Source organism: Bos grunniens, chromosome 16 (assembly GCF_055505025.1).
Source record: "Bos grunniens cultivar Pamir isolate PY7600 chromosome 16, Bosgru_T2T1.0, whole genome shotgun sequence".
In the NCBI taxonomy this organism is placed as follows: Eukaryota; Metazoa; Chordata; class Mammalia; order Artiodactyla; family Bovidae; genus Bos; species Bos grunniens.
This window is the reverse complement of record NC_141180.1, coordinates 79495810-79512738: the sequence shown is the minus strand read 5'-3', so window position 1 is coordinate 79512738 and position 16929 is coordinate 79495810. Positions and strand designations below refer to the sequence as shown.

The window sequence follows — 16929 nt, the reverse complement described above, 5'->3', positions numbered from 1 at the left end:
AAACAGAAAACTGCTCCAGCGAATTCTGAGTCTTCCTGATGCTAACAAGTGTGGCTGTTTCACGGGGATCCTCTCAATGTGCAAAGCAATGAGGTGACTGCTGAGGGTGAGGCCGGAAGCCTGGCAGGGGCTGGAGAGTGAAGGGCGTGAGAAAGAGGAGCACCGAGGCTTTACCCTGAGGACAGTGGGAGCCACTGAAGGTTTTACAATTTTTTTTTTTTGCTTCCACAGTTTTCAAATTCAATTTACTTTAAACGGTCTCAAACAGTAGTAAATTACAAGCAAGTAAAGTGGAAGTATGATAAAATCCACACATACCCTTCATGCTGCTTCAACAGTTGCCAGCGTTTTGCCTCACCAAAGGGCTCTGAGCAGAGGAATGACTCGGTGACACCGATGTTGGAGGAAGATGCCTCTAAACGTGACGGAAAGAGAAGAGCGGGGCAGGGCTGGGCTACCATGAAGTGGTGGCAAGCTATTCACTCACTGATTCATTCATTCCTTCAACAAACATTTCCACCACATGCCTGGCACTGTTCTTGGTGCTGAGGATTTAAGGGTAAATAAAGCAGATGGGGTTCCTGTCCTGCTAGAGCTTGTGCCCCTAGAGGGGAAAGCAGAGAAACAAGCAAATGGAGTGAGGAGGGGATTCAAGAGTGTGACGATGAGACTGACAGGCGACAGAGAAGGACTTGGGAGGGGAGGGCCTAACTGCTAGAACGGGCGGCCAGGGATGGTCACGTGCAGCTGGGGCACCACGAGGGCGGCTGGAGAAGCGCCAGTGCAAGGGCGGTAGAGACAAGATCCAAGGGCGAGGTGAGACGAGATGACAGCTTGCACCAAGTTGCTGGCCGTAGAGATGGAAGCAGGTAGTTTCAAGGGAGATTTAGGAAGGAGAGCCCACAGGCATGGTGATGGGTTTAATGTGGGGGCGGGGGTGGAGAGTGGGGGGACGTCAAGATGACACTCTGGCTTGAGTTGAAGGAACAGTTCTGGCTTGAACAAGGGTGCCCATCACGGGGTCATGGAGGAGTGATGGAAAAAGTCCAGGTGGCCCCTTCACAGCCTTTCAAAATGACCTGGAAAGGTGAAGCCCCTTCCACCACTAGACCCAGTCAAGAAATCAACTATCTGTGTAGCTTTTGGATGGGACAGTTCCTCACGCAATTCTGAGTGATCATACCCTCCACTCCAACCCTCCAAAGTAGGACCAACCTGCCTTCACCCCCCAACCACTGACAAGTACGGAAGGATACTTCTGAGTCCAGCTTAGCTGGCCCGGCCAGCAGAGAAGGCTAAGGCCATGCCACAGCCGGGATGGGACACGGCCTGGGGAAGGGGCGAGCACCGAAACCCCCAGGTGCGGCGGCCAGCAGCTGGGCGAGGCTTTTATCACAGTAGCAGCGGGCCTCTGAAGCCATGTCACTGTCTCATGCCACCTTAAGGCTTCACTCATCTCAGCGTCCCTTGTCTCAGGCAGGGATGAGGGCTGTGATTTAAAGGGAGCAGGATTTTGCTGGGAGGCAACATACAGGCCTGGCTGGAGGGAAGTCTGGAATTAGAACACAGTTATACCCTTATCCGTGAAAGTGCTGCACTCAATATGCCAGCAAATTTGGAAAACTCAGCAGTGGCCACAGGACTGGAAACGGTCAGTTTTCATTCCAATCCCAAAGAAAGGCAATGCCAAAGAATGCTCAAACTACCGCACAATTGCAGTCATCTCACACGCTAGTAAAGTAATGCTCAAAATTCTCCAAGCCAGGCTTCAGCAATATGTGAACCGTGAACTTCCTGATGTTCAAGCTGGTTTTAGAAAAGGCAGAGGAACCAAAGATCAAATTGCCAACATCCACTGGATCATGGAAAAAGCAAGAGAGTTCCAGAAAAACATCTATTTCTGCTTTATTGACTATGCCAAAGCCTTTGACTGTGTGGATCACAATGAACTGTGGAAAATTCTGAAAGAGATGGGAATACCAGACCACCTGATCTGCCTCTTGAGAAATTTGTATGCAGGTCAGGAAGCAACAGTTAGAACTGGGCATGGAACAACAGACTGGTTCCAAATAGGAAAAGGAGTACGTCAAGGCTGTATATTGTCACCCTGTTTATTTAACTTATATTCAGAGTACATCATGAGAAACGCTGGACTGGAAGAAACACAAGCTGGAATCAAGATTGCCGGGAGAAATATCAGTCACCTCAGATATGCAGATGACACACCCTTATGGCAGAAAGTGAAGAGGAACTCAAAAGCCTCTTGATGAAAGTGAAAGTGAGAGTGAAAAAGTTGGCTTAAAGCTCAACATTCAGAAAATGAAGATCATGGCATCCGGTCCCATCACTTCATGGGAAATAGATGGAGAAACAGTGGAAACAGTGGCAGACTTTATTTTTCTGGGATCCAAAATCACTACAGATGGTGACTGCAGCCATGAAATTAAAAGACACTTACTCCTTGGAAGGAAAGTTATGACCAACCTAGATAGCATATTCAAAAGCAGAGACATTACTTTGCCAACAAAGGTTTGTCTAGTCAAGGCTATGGTCTTTCCTGTGGTCATGTATGGATGTGAGTTGGACTGTGAAGAAGGCTGAGCGCCGAAGAATTGATGCTTTTGAACTGTGGTGTTGGAGAAGACTCTTGAGAGTCCCTTGGACTGCAAGGAGATCCAATCAGTCCATTCTGAAGGAGATCAGCCCTGGGATTTCTTTAGAAGGAATGATGCTAAAGCTGAAACTCCAGTACTTTGGCCACCTCATGAGAAGAGTTGATTCATTGGAAAAGACCCTGATGCTGGGAGAGATTGGGGGCAGGAGGAGAAGGGGATGACAGAGGATGAGATGGCTGGATGGCATCACTGACTGGATGGACGTGAGTCTGAGTGAACTCCGGGAGTTGGTGATGGACAGGGAGGCCTGGCGTGCTGCGATTCATGGGGTCGCAAAGAGTCGGACACGACTGAGCGACTGATCTGATCTGATCTGATCTGATCCCCTTATCCAGTGACTTGAGCATGATGAACAGATTAGAAAGGACATAAAAGGCGGCCTCTGAAGACAGCTGGGCAGGGGAGGGGAAAGACCCGAAAGAGCAATCTAGGCAGGAGACCACAGTGGTTAGGGCATGTGTCTGTTCTCGGAAATGACTCCACTCTCTGGTGCCGATTTCTGGCTATCCTCTGTCCTTGCAGCACCTTGTCCTAGAAGGGCCTTTCTTTCCAGCTATCAGGGGAGGGAGGTTGGCAGTGACGGCGGTGGGGTCATCGTCTGGGAATGAATCCTGGACAGCAGGAGGCTGCTGCCCTGACTCCTCGTCGCCCTCATCCGTCACCCAGCGAGGGCGGCGGGCAGCCAGGCTTCGGGCTGCCTAATGAAGACGGAGAGGCGGCTCCGGCTGTGCGCAGGGCCGCCTTCCCATCAGCAGAGGTGACATTCCCAAACAGCACTCATTACAGAGCAGACGTTGGATAGGGCTGGGACACATATTGATGGCAGCAGAGCCAGCCAGCGTCTGTCTCAAATCCCACTGCCCCTGAGAGAGCGAGCCAGAAAGAAAGCGTCACAAGCGTCAAACCCTCAGGCCCCTCACTTTGCCTAGAAAAAATTCATTCTTGCCATTGCTGACATTTAAGGCGAAGTCACTCTCTCCACTGCTTGCAGATCCAAGGGGTCTTAGCTTCAGGCCTGTCCAAACGTTGACCAGCACCTTCCTTCCCGGGAGTGGCTATGCTGTGGATGCCCGAGTGTATGTGTGTGTGTTGTGGCGGGGGGGGGGGGGGGGGGGGGAGGGGTCCTCAAAATGACAGCTGGATCTGGAGCCCCAGAGGTCCTGCTTTATAGCTCGGTGGATCCAAGATGCAGCTAGGAGGGATGCCGGTTGCTGAGTTGGGGACTGAGGTCATCAGGGGCTGGGGCAAGGGCACTCTCCTTCCCAGGGGCACAGGACAGACCTCCATCCTGGCTCGGGGGGATGCGCGGTCACCCCTGTCGGCTCTGGGAAGGCAGGCATGGCCGGTTTGGGTGTCCGCGCCTCCCGAAGGTCGAAGCTCGGGGCAAAGCGGCCGGAGGATGAGGCTACGGCCACACGCCCGGGCTCAGGTACACACAGCCCCCCGGAGCCCCAGCTCCGAGCCGCTCCGCGCGCCCGCCGCCCGCGCTCCCGGCAAGGCGCCCCGCCCCCGCCCTGCTCGATTTTAAGCCGCAGCAGACGGAGCTCGACTTAAAAATAACTATTTTGACAGTTCGGATGTAAATATGTGAGCTGCGCGTGGGGCTGTTTTCCCTGCACACTCCCCCTCACCCTTCGCTCCCTACCCCAGCCCCAACTCGACCGGCGCGCCAGCGACCGGAGCGCGCCGCCTGCAGGACGCTCCCCGAAGTGCGGCGGGGGGAGCGCCGGTCCTCGGTCTCCAGCCCTGGGCGGGGGGAGGGGAGGGCAGGAAGCGACAGAGGGAGTGACTGGTCCTCGATTGCTCAGCCTGGGGTTGGGTAGGGGATGGAGAAGGTGAGAGGTGGGGAAAGGGAGGCGGGGAGGGCAGAATAAAAGAGGAACCCAGGCTGGGGTTGGAGGGAGGGGGGATGGGGGAGGGGAGGGGAAGGGAAGGTGGGGAGGGGAGGGGAAGGTGGGGAGGGTGGGGTGGGAAGTAGAGAATAAGTCAGAGGAACCGCGGCTGACTTTTCAGCACACCACCCCACTGTGCTAAAGGCAGTACATGTGTGAGATAAGGGCAAAATCTGCCAATCTTAACTAACCCTCTCAGTTAACTCATTGAACTCGTGCTTTATGCCAGGCAGTGAGCTAAGTAAGCATTTTAGCACATGCTGTCTTTTGTTTGATCCTCAAAAAACATGCGGTGGGCATTATTATCTGCATTTTACATATGGAAAACAGAGGGGTGGGGTGACTGAGTTCTCTGGGCTGCCACAGCTAGTGAGGAGAACTGAGATCAGAACCCAAGTCTTATGTTCTTGCCCCCATAGCCAGCTGAGAGGAAGGGAAGTGGAGGCAGAGATCCACCCTTTCATAAGGAGGGAAACTGGAATTCAGACAGATGGAGGGAAACCGGAATTCAGACAGATGAAGTTACGCGTCTTCCTGGCCACCAACAAGCATCTTAGCTGCGGCAGGGCAGCTTTAGGACAGGCAACCCACGCCTCTCTCCCCAATCTCCTGGACCCTGGCAGTGTGCTGGGACATGATGGGACATCCTTTGGAAGGAAGCTGGGGGGAAAGTACTTGGAGAGAGAAAACAAGAGGGAAGGGAAAGGAGGGAGGAGGTCTAGAGAGTGACGGAGCTTAAGTGTGCATAGACTGCACACCTTGGCGCAGAGCCGTGCCATGGGGGAAGCTCATTGTCAGAGCTCCCAGCCACCCTTTGCTTCGTCCCTCTTCCCCACCAGGTGCCCCCTGCCCCGTGACCACCAACCCATGCCACCCTGGGACCAGATGTCCACTGACGCTCCTGTGCTTTTCTCCTATCCGAGTGAAACCTGCTCCGGAAGACAGCCTGGTGTATTCTCTGATGCTGTGGGGCAAACGCCTGATAACTGCTCAGGGTTCCCCTTCCTCCTGGAGGACAAGCCTCAGGGAGTCAAAGCCTGAAGAGGAAGAAATGTCAGACTCCTGGAAAGGAAAGGAATTTGGGAGCAACAGGGCCCACCTGCGACAGAAGAGGCTCTGTATGGCACTTGTTTGCAAAGTCACCGCATGTGTGTATAACCATGGGCAAACGTCCTGCTGCTGCTGCTGCTGCTGCTAAGTTGCTTCAGTCGTGTCCGACTCGGTGCCACCCCAGAGATGGCAGCCCACCAGGCTCCCCCGTCCCTGGGATTCTCCAGGCAAGAACACTGGAGTGGGTTGCCATTTCCTTCTGCAATGCATGAAAGTGAAAAGTGAAAGGGAAGTCGCTCAGTCGTGTCCGGCTGTTAGTGACCCCATGGACTGCAGCCCACCAGGCTCTTCCATCCATGGGATTTTCCAGGCAAGAGTACTGGAGTGGGGTGCCATTGCCTTCTCCTGCAAATGTCCTAGATGCTGGCAAAGAGAGAGGGGTCCTGGGATCTGTGCTTTGAGCATGCCTTCCTCTCCATCTTTCAAATCTCAGCTGGAAGTCCATTTCCACTGTGAAGCCTTGTCTGATCCCTCCCCACTCTCTGAACGGTTGAGAGAGTGTTTGGAGGCCCCTCTCAGGCCCCTGAAGCCTCAAAGCACTTTGCTTGTGCCCTGCATCTTGAATCCTTCAAGTCTTTTTGTTTTATTAAATTGTGAGTTCCTCAAGGGCCCAGACAGTGTGTGATTTCCCCGTGTTTCTCCTACGGCTCTTCCCCGAGGGCCTCGCACAGTCAGGACTCAAGTCTGATAGGACAAATTAATAGACAGCAGTATGCCACACACATTTCCCCACACGAGGGGCAAGGACTGGGATTCTGACAGCAGAAGCTGACACTCCAGCTGACTCCTGAAGGCTGAGCGGCGTGGGGCATTTATTTATCTCAGACCGTCAGCAACCACCGTTGCGAGCCTGTTACTAGCTCTGTGGTGGCTGCACCAGGAGAAGGGGCGGGCCGCCCCAGGGCATTCAGTCGGCTCTCCAAGCTGCAGCAGCCTGAGACACTTCAGTGCCCCCCTGCCCCAGCTACCTTGGGCGTCACAGGAGGTGACTCTGGGTGAGACCTGATGGCTGTAGCTCTCTGGCCTCCTCAGAGCCTCTTCAGTGATGATTTGAAATCGCTGGCGTTCTAATCAAAGTGGAGTTATGATATAATAATCCTTTTAAAAGACAGTTTTATTGATATATAATTCACATACCGTATGATATAATCATTCTTGTTCCTAATATTATGGCATCTTTCTCTCCTTGTAAGTCTGAAAATTCCCATTTGTCCTGTCAATAGTCCCGAGAAGTACACCTAAAGGTCTTTATTTCTCTTGTAAAAAATATAAACATCTTCATAGCCATGTGCTCATGCTGTAGTCCCAAAGCACTCTTCCTGTTCCCCACGTCATCTGCTCCAGCCAGCTTTATCCCACTGTTTCTCTGAGATGCTCGGAGGGAGAAGGGCTGCCTTCCTCCAATTTCTAGATAGCACAAGTGAGGTTCACGGCCCAGGGCTCTGTGTGTCTCCCAAAACCTCCTCCAGGACCCCATCACTTCATGTTCATACTCCTCTTTTTCCCAGTCTCCCTTCTCCCCAACAGAGCTGGTGGAAATAAATGCTTAGCTTTTACTGCTGCAGTGTATTACAATGTGAAATAAACACGGATGCCCCATCTACCCTGACAACATAATTCATTTACTGCAAAGGGATATAATAAAAGTCTGTTTATTACAGCAATTAACAGAGCAGCATTTGCCGGCATGCTTTTCCGAGGCAACCAGAAAAGTGCTTACTCCAGGTGCATAGATTGTGGAAACCATGCATCTTGAGCCAAAATGAAACCCATTAGAGGCTAGGTGAATGGGTCCCAGCCACCCTAGAAAAATTAGCCATCCGGGAGTCAGTTCACCTCAGTGCAAGAGTATGACACAATACGATTGTACTTTACTGGGTTAAGACCTGGGACTTGTCTCCAGGAGCATGATCTTAAGGACATGCAAGAAATGCTCACTCTGAACCCAACTACCCCAGCTGGAGGGCTCAGATCTCACTGGCCTTCAAAGCGTATCAGTGGGGAAGCTTAGCACCATTGGCTTTCAGGGGTACCTTGCCACGGGAGTGGGTGGGGCGTAGGGAGAGGACCAGAGGCTGGGCCAGGGAGGAGAGGCTAAAAAAGCTTTTCATTAAACCCAGCCTTCAAGAGCATCATCAACAAGTTTAAGACTTCAAGCCTCTGGAGAGAGACAGCTGTTGAGGGGTTAGAGGGAGGGAAGGCGACAAACCCAGACTAGAGAATACATGCTAACAGCCTTTGGGCATGAAGACTGGACAAAGGTATGATGCCCAGTTGGCCCAGTTCTTTGGTGGAGGGGCAGAGGAAAGGGAGGAACCGTTAGGTTCCCTAGTGATGTCCAGTACATCTGATTGCTAACTAACCAAACTTAGCTCTCCAGCCCCTTTCAGGGGGACAGGGGTTGGCTTGTACCAACAGGACATTCTTCAGAACCAGCTCTGGTTTTCCCAAGAAGGGCAGCAACCCCAGTGTGTGGGAAAAACTCATTGCAAGCAGCAGCTCTTCCTTTTTCTCTGGAGCAGCCTCTCAGGGAGACCATGGGGAGTTTTGATCTCACTGAAAACATAAAACTGAGTGCGTAAGCCAGCCAGAAAACAAAGGCTCGCGGGTGCAGAGGAAAACTGCTGTCAGGCAGTCCCCCTGGCTGAGGGTGGCCCAGCGGGCTTTTGTTCCCGCCATTCCGCTTTCCCCTGTCAGGCCTCTGGGAGAAGGTGCTGCAGTGAAGGATGAGGGCAGAAGCCGGCCTGGCCTCTCTCTGGAACAGAGAGTCAGAGCTTTGAGCGGCATGAACAATGGGATAAAAATAGCAGCGTTGCCATGGCAACGAAGGCTGGGAGAGTCCTGAGGATCTCTGGGTCCTGCCATCTCCCCCTCCAGCCTGCCTCCCACCTCTTGGGTGGAACTCAGGGATGGGCAGAGGGAAAAGGGAAGGCTGCCCAAGGGGAGGGAGACAGGAGAGTCACACGCTAGGAAACCCCTGAGCTCTAGAGCCTGAGGTTTCTGCCAGAGCCTGGACTGCCCAGTTTGGGGGCTCTTGGATTTTTAAATTTCTTCCTCAGTATAATAAGTCCAGGGTAGCCCCCATACTGCACCCTCCTGGTGGACAGTCCTGACCTTCTGGGCTCCCCTGTGAACAGCCAAGGTTACTTTTAAGTCTTCACGGTCTGTGGTTCTGATCCCAGGCAGGACTGGCCACAGCAGCCAGCGCAGCGCGCACTGAGAGGGTAGAGGGTTAACGCCCCTGTTTCTTCGTTCAGTGCCTTGGCCTTAGGGAACTGTGTGTCTGGAGCAGGGTGAGGGCAGGACCACTCCCTCTTGCTCTTGCTTCTGTGTCTGAGGGGTTGAGTTTGCTCTTTGGAACAGATTCTGGTTCTTGGTTCTGGTGGTGGTGTCAGCTTCATCACCTGCTGGATACAGTGGCCACCTTCACAGTGAACATCACGCTTTCTGGACCAGCATGCCAAGGAGTCCACCAGACCCAGCAGCCTGAGATTTCCTTCTCTGGTGAAAGCCCATCTTCATGGCTATAAACCAAGTATCTGCCTGCAAAAGTTCAAGCCACTGCTGGGCACATCTGATATAATGTACGCCTTCCTATGAGGTAGGGAGGAAATGGATCTGGTCACCACCTTTCTTGGAGGCCCGGAGAGCGGAAGCGGGCTGCCGAGGTCAGGAGTTAGCCGTGCGGAGCGTGGGGAGATGCGGGCCACAGCTCTCCATCCAAGGACAGTCAACGCCCCATCCCAGAGCGCTGGGCAAAATGCACGTTCAAGTCTGTAGACAGCAGATTGCAGCCTGAGGCACTTCCCCTTGCAGAAGGCAAGGTAATAACGTGGGCCGGGTCAGTCAGCTTGGAGATGGGGCTCACCAGCAGCTGTGCAAGGGGTTGCGTAAAGTGCAGCAGGGAGCAGACCCTTGAGACCCATCTGCAAGGTGTGTGTGTGTGTCTATGAGAGAACGTGCACAGAAGTGGTACTTGGGATGGCCCCGACAGGGCCTGGAATTGGAGTCCTGGCTACAGGAAGGAGACAGAACTGCAGGGCGCCCTGGCTCTGAGCTGGGGGCCGGGGCGGGCGGGATTCTAGCAGAGGCTCTGGGTGCCTTGGCTTTTCCTCAGTCCTCCCACCTTTTCTTAGATCCACCTTATCACTCCCATCGCCCGTCCCCATATTTGCTACATGGACAAAGCACTCCAGCGGGGGCACAGGAAATCTGCCAGTGCTCTGGTTCCACAGCCCCGGGCCCCACTGACCTCCCAGACCCACAGAACCCTGGAGTCTGGAGGGAACTTAGAGGACATTAGTGCAGTTCTCTCTTTACAGTTGAGGAAACGGAGTCCCAGAAACACAGCATAATTAGCCTAAGGCCACACCACTGTCCGTGACCAAGCAGGGCTGGAGCCCAGGAGTCCTGGTTCCCAGCTCGATGTTCTTTGCATCCCACTGTGCTCACTTGTACATACTGCACTTAAATTACTGCTTTTTTCCTCAAAACAGAATAATCTCCCTGTACTGTCCCATTGACTCATATGCTCCGGAGAAGGAAATGACATTCTAAAAAAAAAAAAAAAAAGACCTGAGACAAGAAAAAAGACCCCTGGGGGCCCTCCGGCCAGGGTCCCAGACAACAGTCAAGTCATGGGAGCCTCAAGCACCCTTCACATCTCTTTATCCTGCCGCTCAACAGCCCACATGGAGGGGAAGTGCGCCTGGGGAGGTCTCCCTTTGACAGACGGGGAAACTAAGGTTTCCCACGTGTCCACAAGGACTCCTGCCACGCGGCAAGGCCAGGAGGCCCGACCCCTCCTCAGAACCATCACCTCCTCAAGGTGGGGTCTGGGAGAGAACGCTGGACTGGAGGGAATTGGAAACGGGGAGGACACAAGTACCACCTGATCTCTGGGAAGGAGACTTAGGGCCGGAAGCAAGGCGACAGACCCCGCCCCCCTCCACACACACACACACACACACACACACACAAGGAACAGGAGGAAGAAGGGCCTGGACTCCAAGTCCGCTGACCCCCTCCCCCCGCCCCCTTCCCCACCACACACACACAAGGAACTGGAGGAAGAAGAGCCTGGGCTCCAAGTCCGCTGCCCGGGGAGCATGGTCTGTGGATGCCGGGGCTGCTTCTGCCTTGTGGGGTGAAACCCGTGCCCTGGGCTCACCTTCGAGACTCTGAGAGGAGTGAAGTCCCCGTTTCCCTGAGATCGAAACTAAGGGACAGTAGACGGTGGGGTAAGCTGCCAGGAAGCTGCCGCCGCCTCCTACTCAGCTGTTGGGTTGCCTCAACCTCAGCGTGGGACGGAAAAGGGGCCATGGCTTGGAGGCGAGGCCAAGGGCAGCTGTCTGCAGGCACAGCTGGGCCGTGACCTTGGGACCTTTCCATGTTTCCAGAGCGGGGGCTCAAGGTATCCAGTATCCCTCCAGAGCCAAGGGAGTTCCCCTGGGGGAAGCAGCTCTCCCCGAACCGGCTCACGGCCAAACCCCTGCAGCTGAAATCCCTGCCGGGCCTGAGAGCAGAGAAGCTCTCATTCACCACCCCTCCCGCGTGTTCCCCACTCTCCTGACCTTTCCTCCAGGTCAACCCGTGTGGTCAGGACAGGACACCCAACACCTCGGTCTCTAGGGATACAATTTCATCCTCCGCCACAGAAGTGACTTCGCTGGGGCTGCAGCCTCGCAGGCAACTGCCAGAGCTGTCTCCAGCCACCCGGAGGGCTCTGTGGCCTCATACCAGGACCCTGGGAAGCTTTCCTGACCATCTCTTTGCCTCATCTGAGGCCGCTACTGTTCAGGAGGCTGAAGAACCAGGGAGGTTTTCTTCTGTCCCTTGCAACCCCAGTGGCCATTATTACTCCTTCCTCGAGGGAAGGATTTGTTTATAATTCTCTGGATGTAAAAGGAAATAACAGATTGTAGAGGGCTGGGGCTCGGCGGTGAGGGCAAAGGAGGGTGCTGGAGGCTGGGAGGAAAGAGAACTTAAGCTGTGCTCTGGCCTTGCAAAGAGGACCTGGAATCCACCACATCTGCTCAAAGCTCAGGAAATGCCCCTGAGTGTGGGGCTGGCGGGACAAAGGCTGCCAGGATGGCACATGCCCTTGCTTCCAGAAGAAACAGCAGGTCTCCTGCCCTCCCCCACTACCCAGAGATGGGCACATTCCAAGCAGAGGGTGCACAGCCCCTTCTGTGCTGACCCTGACCTCCTCTACCCAGGTCACTTGTTATGTGTCAGCAAGGCTATTTTGTCCCTGGATGCAGAGTGTGTTCCTGGGCTGAGTTGTTCCAGTGACGAAGTAGACGGCAGACTCGCTCAAGACGCAGAATCTGCTTAGCGTGCCTCAGCTGTTGGCTTCGCTGTGTGTGACCCTCTAGCACCTGAGAGGTCCAGACACAGTGACAGAAGGCCAGGTTTCATCAAAACGAGAGGACAGAGGAAGGCAGGCAGAGAAGGAAGGAAACGGATTTTCCTTTGCTTCCTGCCTCCTGGAAACAGGCTGGGAGTGGGGATAGATTCTGACCCTGAAGATAGGATTAGGGGACACGTCCAGGAGGGTATCAGAGTGTCCCCTAAAGGCACCACATGCAAGCATTCCCCGCTATGGCTTCTGAGAAGACAAGGAAGGGACAGGTGAGTGAGGCGAGAAGACGGGAGAGCAAAGGAGGGGCTCGGTTTAGTGCAGGAAAGGGGTCCCTCGGTCTGGGCCCGGAGGGCAGTCCCTGAGGAGGTCCCGCCACATCTGAGCTGCCGTTGAGGAGGCCCAGTGGAGGCAAGTGAGGCCAGGCTGGGCGGAGGTGAGCTGGGCTGGAGGGAAGGCTGCACTCCATGGTGGAGGACAGTGGGGCAGAGGACAGGCGGCCTGCTCAGCTGAGGACAGATGTCTGTCTCTGTCCCTCCATGTCCCTGTCCCTCTACCACGCTCAGGGGGCCTCCCTGCGGCCGGGCCCAGCGGGACGCCGGGAGGGTATGGAGGGCAGGGGACTCAGCTCCTGGCTGCACTCCCACAGAGGTGGCTCCGGGCTCACGTCCTGAGATCCCAGGGCAGACTCCATCCTAGGCTAGGAGGGGTCTGCCTCACGCTTCCACCTGCTTGAGGCTTCCCCGGGGTCAAAGCTGCTGGAGTTTCTCTGGCAGAGAGGCCGGTTTCCTATTTTGCAGCAGCTCTCCTGGCCCCAGGCAGTATGTCCCTCATGGGAGTGGTTGCTCTGGGCAGAAGCCTCCAGGGCAGGAAGATGCTTCATTCTTGGGGCCTCCCTGGGGCTTCTCTGACTCTGGAAGGCCCACAGCAGATCCTGGGCTTCCCCTGGTGTGACCGGGGTCTCTCTTCAGGGAGCTCTTGGGACTGGAAACTCAGGGGCAGGAGGCCAGGCCACACGGAGGAGGCTGCTGTCTACAGGTGAGATGGGGTCAGGGGTCACCTGAGAAGAGCCCCGGTCAGAGGGAGGCTTCCTGCTCCAAGCCTCAGCCAGGGGCAGGGGCTGAAGAAGGGCCCCCGGTTCCGCTCACACCGCTGTTTCCCGCTGCCTGTGAGCTTCCTCCTTCTTCCTCTTCATCTTGCAGAAACCGTGGAGGCCACAGAAGCAAGCGAAAGTGAACTGGGGCATGCCCTGGGCCAGGCCGGGGACTACTCACCAGAGATCTGCAGGGAAAGGCAGAGGAGGAAGGGGGTGGGAGAGAGGCAGGAGAGAGAAGCAAGCTGGGGTTCACCCCGGGGACCCCCAAGGCTGCAGAGGCCCCATGCGGCCTCTCCCGGCGCTGAGGGTGGGGCCAGTCACCAAATGGCGGTCTCTGACAGCTCCTCGCGTCCTGGTCTCTGTGGAGCTGAGTCCCGCCTCAGACTGGAGCCGGCGAGCCCAGGGAGAGGGGGGCCTGGCTGCAGCTGCCTCGTCGCCGCCCACCCTCGGCCTCCCCGTCCCCGCACCTGCGGCTGCCTCGTCCCCGCACACCTGCGGCTGGGGGCAGGCAGCATGCCAGCTCAGAGTGAGCTCTGCGCTGTGCCACCGCGGGCATCGGGCGTCCACCGGGTCCTCGGGACCACACAGTCTCGCGATCCAAGGGCGGCCTTCGGGGGCCTTGAGGGCAGCCCCTCAGCCAGCACCACCCGACACCTGGCACTGAGTCTCGGATTTCCTGTGCCCCTCACAGCCCTGATTTGTCTGAGGCCCTTTGGGAAACCTATGGGGCACAAGAGGCACTTCCCCTGACCAGCCCGAGTCCACACCCTCCTCAGCAGAGAGCAGACAGTTATTTCAGCACCCTGGGCTATTTTATTGAGCACTAGGCAGGGCAGAGGGGTGGGGGGTAAGAACATGGGGTAAGGACAGGGCTTCTTCCCTGGTGCAAAAGTCTCAGCCTGAAGTACAGGCTGAGGCTGGATCTACCCCACTGTACCCCTATTCCGGCTGACACGACCCTTGTCACAGGAGGCAGGGGCCCCTCTGGGGTTGGGAGGGGTCATGGCTCCTCAAGGCCAGCTCTCAGTCTGTGAAAGTACCCCCTTCTCCAAACAACAAGGCCTCCCTGGACGCGGCCACCCGCAGACGCCTGTAGCTCGCTTCTCTGCCCTTCCTCTGGCCCTGGAAGAGCAGAAGGGACAAAGGAAAGCCCCCTGCATGGAAGTCAGGCCCACACACCGGGCCTGCTGTGATCACTTCTCTTTTTGCAAGGAGCGCCAAGGACAGCCCAGATACTGAGAGGAAGTGGCTGAGAACAAGCAGGCCCGCGTCCCTGCCTCGGCCCCTCCAGCTGTAGACAGAGCCCAGGATGGCCAGCCCTGAGTGCTGGGCGCCCGGACTGTCTCCATCGTCTTTGAGGAACCTGGCAGGGCCCAGGTGGTGGCTCTCCGGAGAGTTCCACGGGTCCTGCCAACCTTGCTCCTCTGAACAAACTTCCTTCACGCTTCTCCGGGCAGAGCGGAGTGCCCAGCTGGCTGGCAGGTCCTCCCTAAGCGCAGCACCCACAGCGGACTGGGTCCTGTCGGGATTCTCTCCTCCCTCCTGCGCTCAGGATCCCGGTAATGCGGATAATGACTGTAATGAATAGGTGCAGCGCATTTCCAATGGCCAGCTGGGTGGGCAGGAAGCCCAGCTTGAGTCAGCATGGGTAGGTAGATTGGTTATTTAATCACCCGCTTTCCAGCCCCAGCCACACACCCACTCTTCTGGAGTATATATAGAGAGCAGAACACAATCTCCAGGATATATATAGACGGAGCCGAGACACAACTACTATATCTATCTCCAGATTCCTCCCATGACAAACCTAGAGAGAGACAGGGATCTTAATGGGGGCTTCGACGGCCTGGGTTCTATTCTTGGCTATGACGCTGGCGTGTGTATCACCCTAAGCACGTAAGTGTGCCTCTCTGGGCCTTCATTTCCTCATTTCAGTGTTCCAGGAGATTAATCAAGGTTTAACAAATTAGACCCCAAAGCTAAGGGGCTGAAAGGGAATCCCAGCCTGATCAGGAAGAGGGCGAGAGTCGGGGGTTCCTTGTAACCAGTAATTGTTAATGCACACACTTTCTTTGCTGCAGGATGTGGAGTGTATCAGGGGTACTATGGACAAAGTTCAGGGGAAAGTATAGGGGAGGAAGCAGCAGGCGCAACAACTTGATCTGGGGAAGGAATTCACAACGGAAACAAGTCGGGAAGTACCTTTGACCGTGGCTCCCTCACCTCCACCCTCACAGTCTCTGGTCCCAGTGTTCAGAGATCCTTTTCCATCCCCACCCTACTTCGCTTCCAGTGCCTGCTTTCTTCAAAACAGCAAAATGCACACAACCACCCCAGCCCCAACACGCCCTCCTAGCTAGGCCTGTGACTGTGCCTCCCAGGGGTCCTTTGGGGAAGATGAGAACAAGCTGAATGTTCTGCACCCTGTAAGCAAGGTGGGGGATGGGGGAAGGAACCAGGACCTACATGTTAGAGAAAGCAGGGTTAAAAAAGCCACTCAGAGCTAAGCGAAGGGCTGCAACCTGGCTCTCCAGGTGTGGATCTGGGGACTGCCTCCCTGGGAAAGCCAGGTCCTTGTTTCTAAGGGTGGAAGGTGTATCGGGGGAGCCTGGTTATTCTGCTCAGGGCTTTGACCGGAAGTGCCTGGCTGGCCTGCCATTCTCTCCTAGGGCATGCAGGGTCTTCACTCCAAGCCCTTTCAGCAGCAAGTCCCTGGGCATCCCCGGTGTCCACTCAGTGTCTGGCCTGCTGAGAGCCCCTTTCCTCCTCCCTGAGTCCCTCTGCCCCACCGGCAGGAACCTGGGTGCCCTCTGTGCCCCTTCCTTCTTCTCTTCACAGTAGCTGGAGGGCTCCCCGGAGAAGCCAGACCTTGAAGAACCTCCTCTTCCTGTTTCTAGGGGGAAAGGGTCTGAACGTTTGAAATGAATGGAGTCTGAGAGTCGTAATGACACCGGCGGCGGGGTGGGCATTCCCTACTCATGTATGTGATGGAAACTTCCCTTCCCACTCTGCAGCCTTCCCCTCCAGCCTCAATTCCCCTGCCCAGGAGGGGCACGGAGTTGAAAAACAGCTCCCAAAACTCAGAATAGGAAGGAAAGGGACGTGAACACTGGACAGATGCCTGCTCTCCCATGCTAGGCTGCATCTGACTGCAAGCTGTTGGCCTTGGTTTCCTTCCCATCCTCCTCCCTGGCTGGACCCCAGCTCAGGTCCAAGATGGTCTGGGGTACCGGGCAGACCCATACCAGTCAGATTCTCTGCCAGTCAGCTTTGTGGGGGCTAAGCAGAAGCGCTGCCCACCCCCAGATCATCATCTCCAGCCAGGAGTGTCCCCGCCTCCCTGCCGACCCCTTCCCAAGCCCCTACCCCCCTTCACTCCGAGAGGACCATGCAGACACCCTACAGGGTCTTCCAATTCCAGCACCTTCAGCAGAAACGGGCAGTGGGTCAGAGAGGGCGTGAATGGCGGAAGAACCAGAGGTAGACGGGAGCCAGAGCCGGCCAGAGACTAAGGCGAGGAGAAAGCCAGGGTTCCAGCGGGCAGACCACAAATTCTCAGGTGTCTCAAAGTTTGGTAATGTCCTTCACCAAGGTGGGCGGGAGTGGGGGTTGGAAGGACAGGAACATATTTACAAGTGTTGAGACAAGCCTGGAATTCTCTGACAGGCTAAAAAGGGATATATCCCTCCCCCCAACTCCCCACCCCCTCACGCCCCCCACCTCCTGAAGCAGGGTAGCTTCCAGCAAGGCACTCCCGTCCGCACTCTGCCCCAGCCCCACCCCAGGTAAAGGGCA

The 16929-nt window shown here is 55.6% G+C and overlaps 1 protein-coding gene across 1 annotated transcript; it reads right to left on the bottom strand.

The window, feature by feature from the left end:
* Positions 1–6773: 6773 nt before the first annotated feature.
* On the bottom strand, positions 6774–16876 carry BLACAT1 (BLACAT1 overlapping LEMD1 locus). The gene is made up of 2 exons (XM_086342919.1): positions 16501–16876; positions 6774–13319 (listed from the first exon to the last, which is right to left on the bottom strand). The coding sequence occupies exon 2, from the start codon at positions 13282–13284 to the stop codon at positions 13183–13185; it is 102 nt and encodes a 33-aa protein (XP_086199045.1). The 5' UTR covers positions 13285–13319; positions 16501–16876; the 3' UTR covers positions 6774–13182.
* Between the last annotated feature and the right edge of the window lie 53 nt (positions 16877–16929).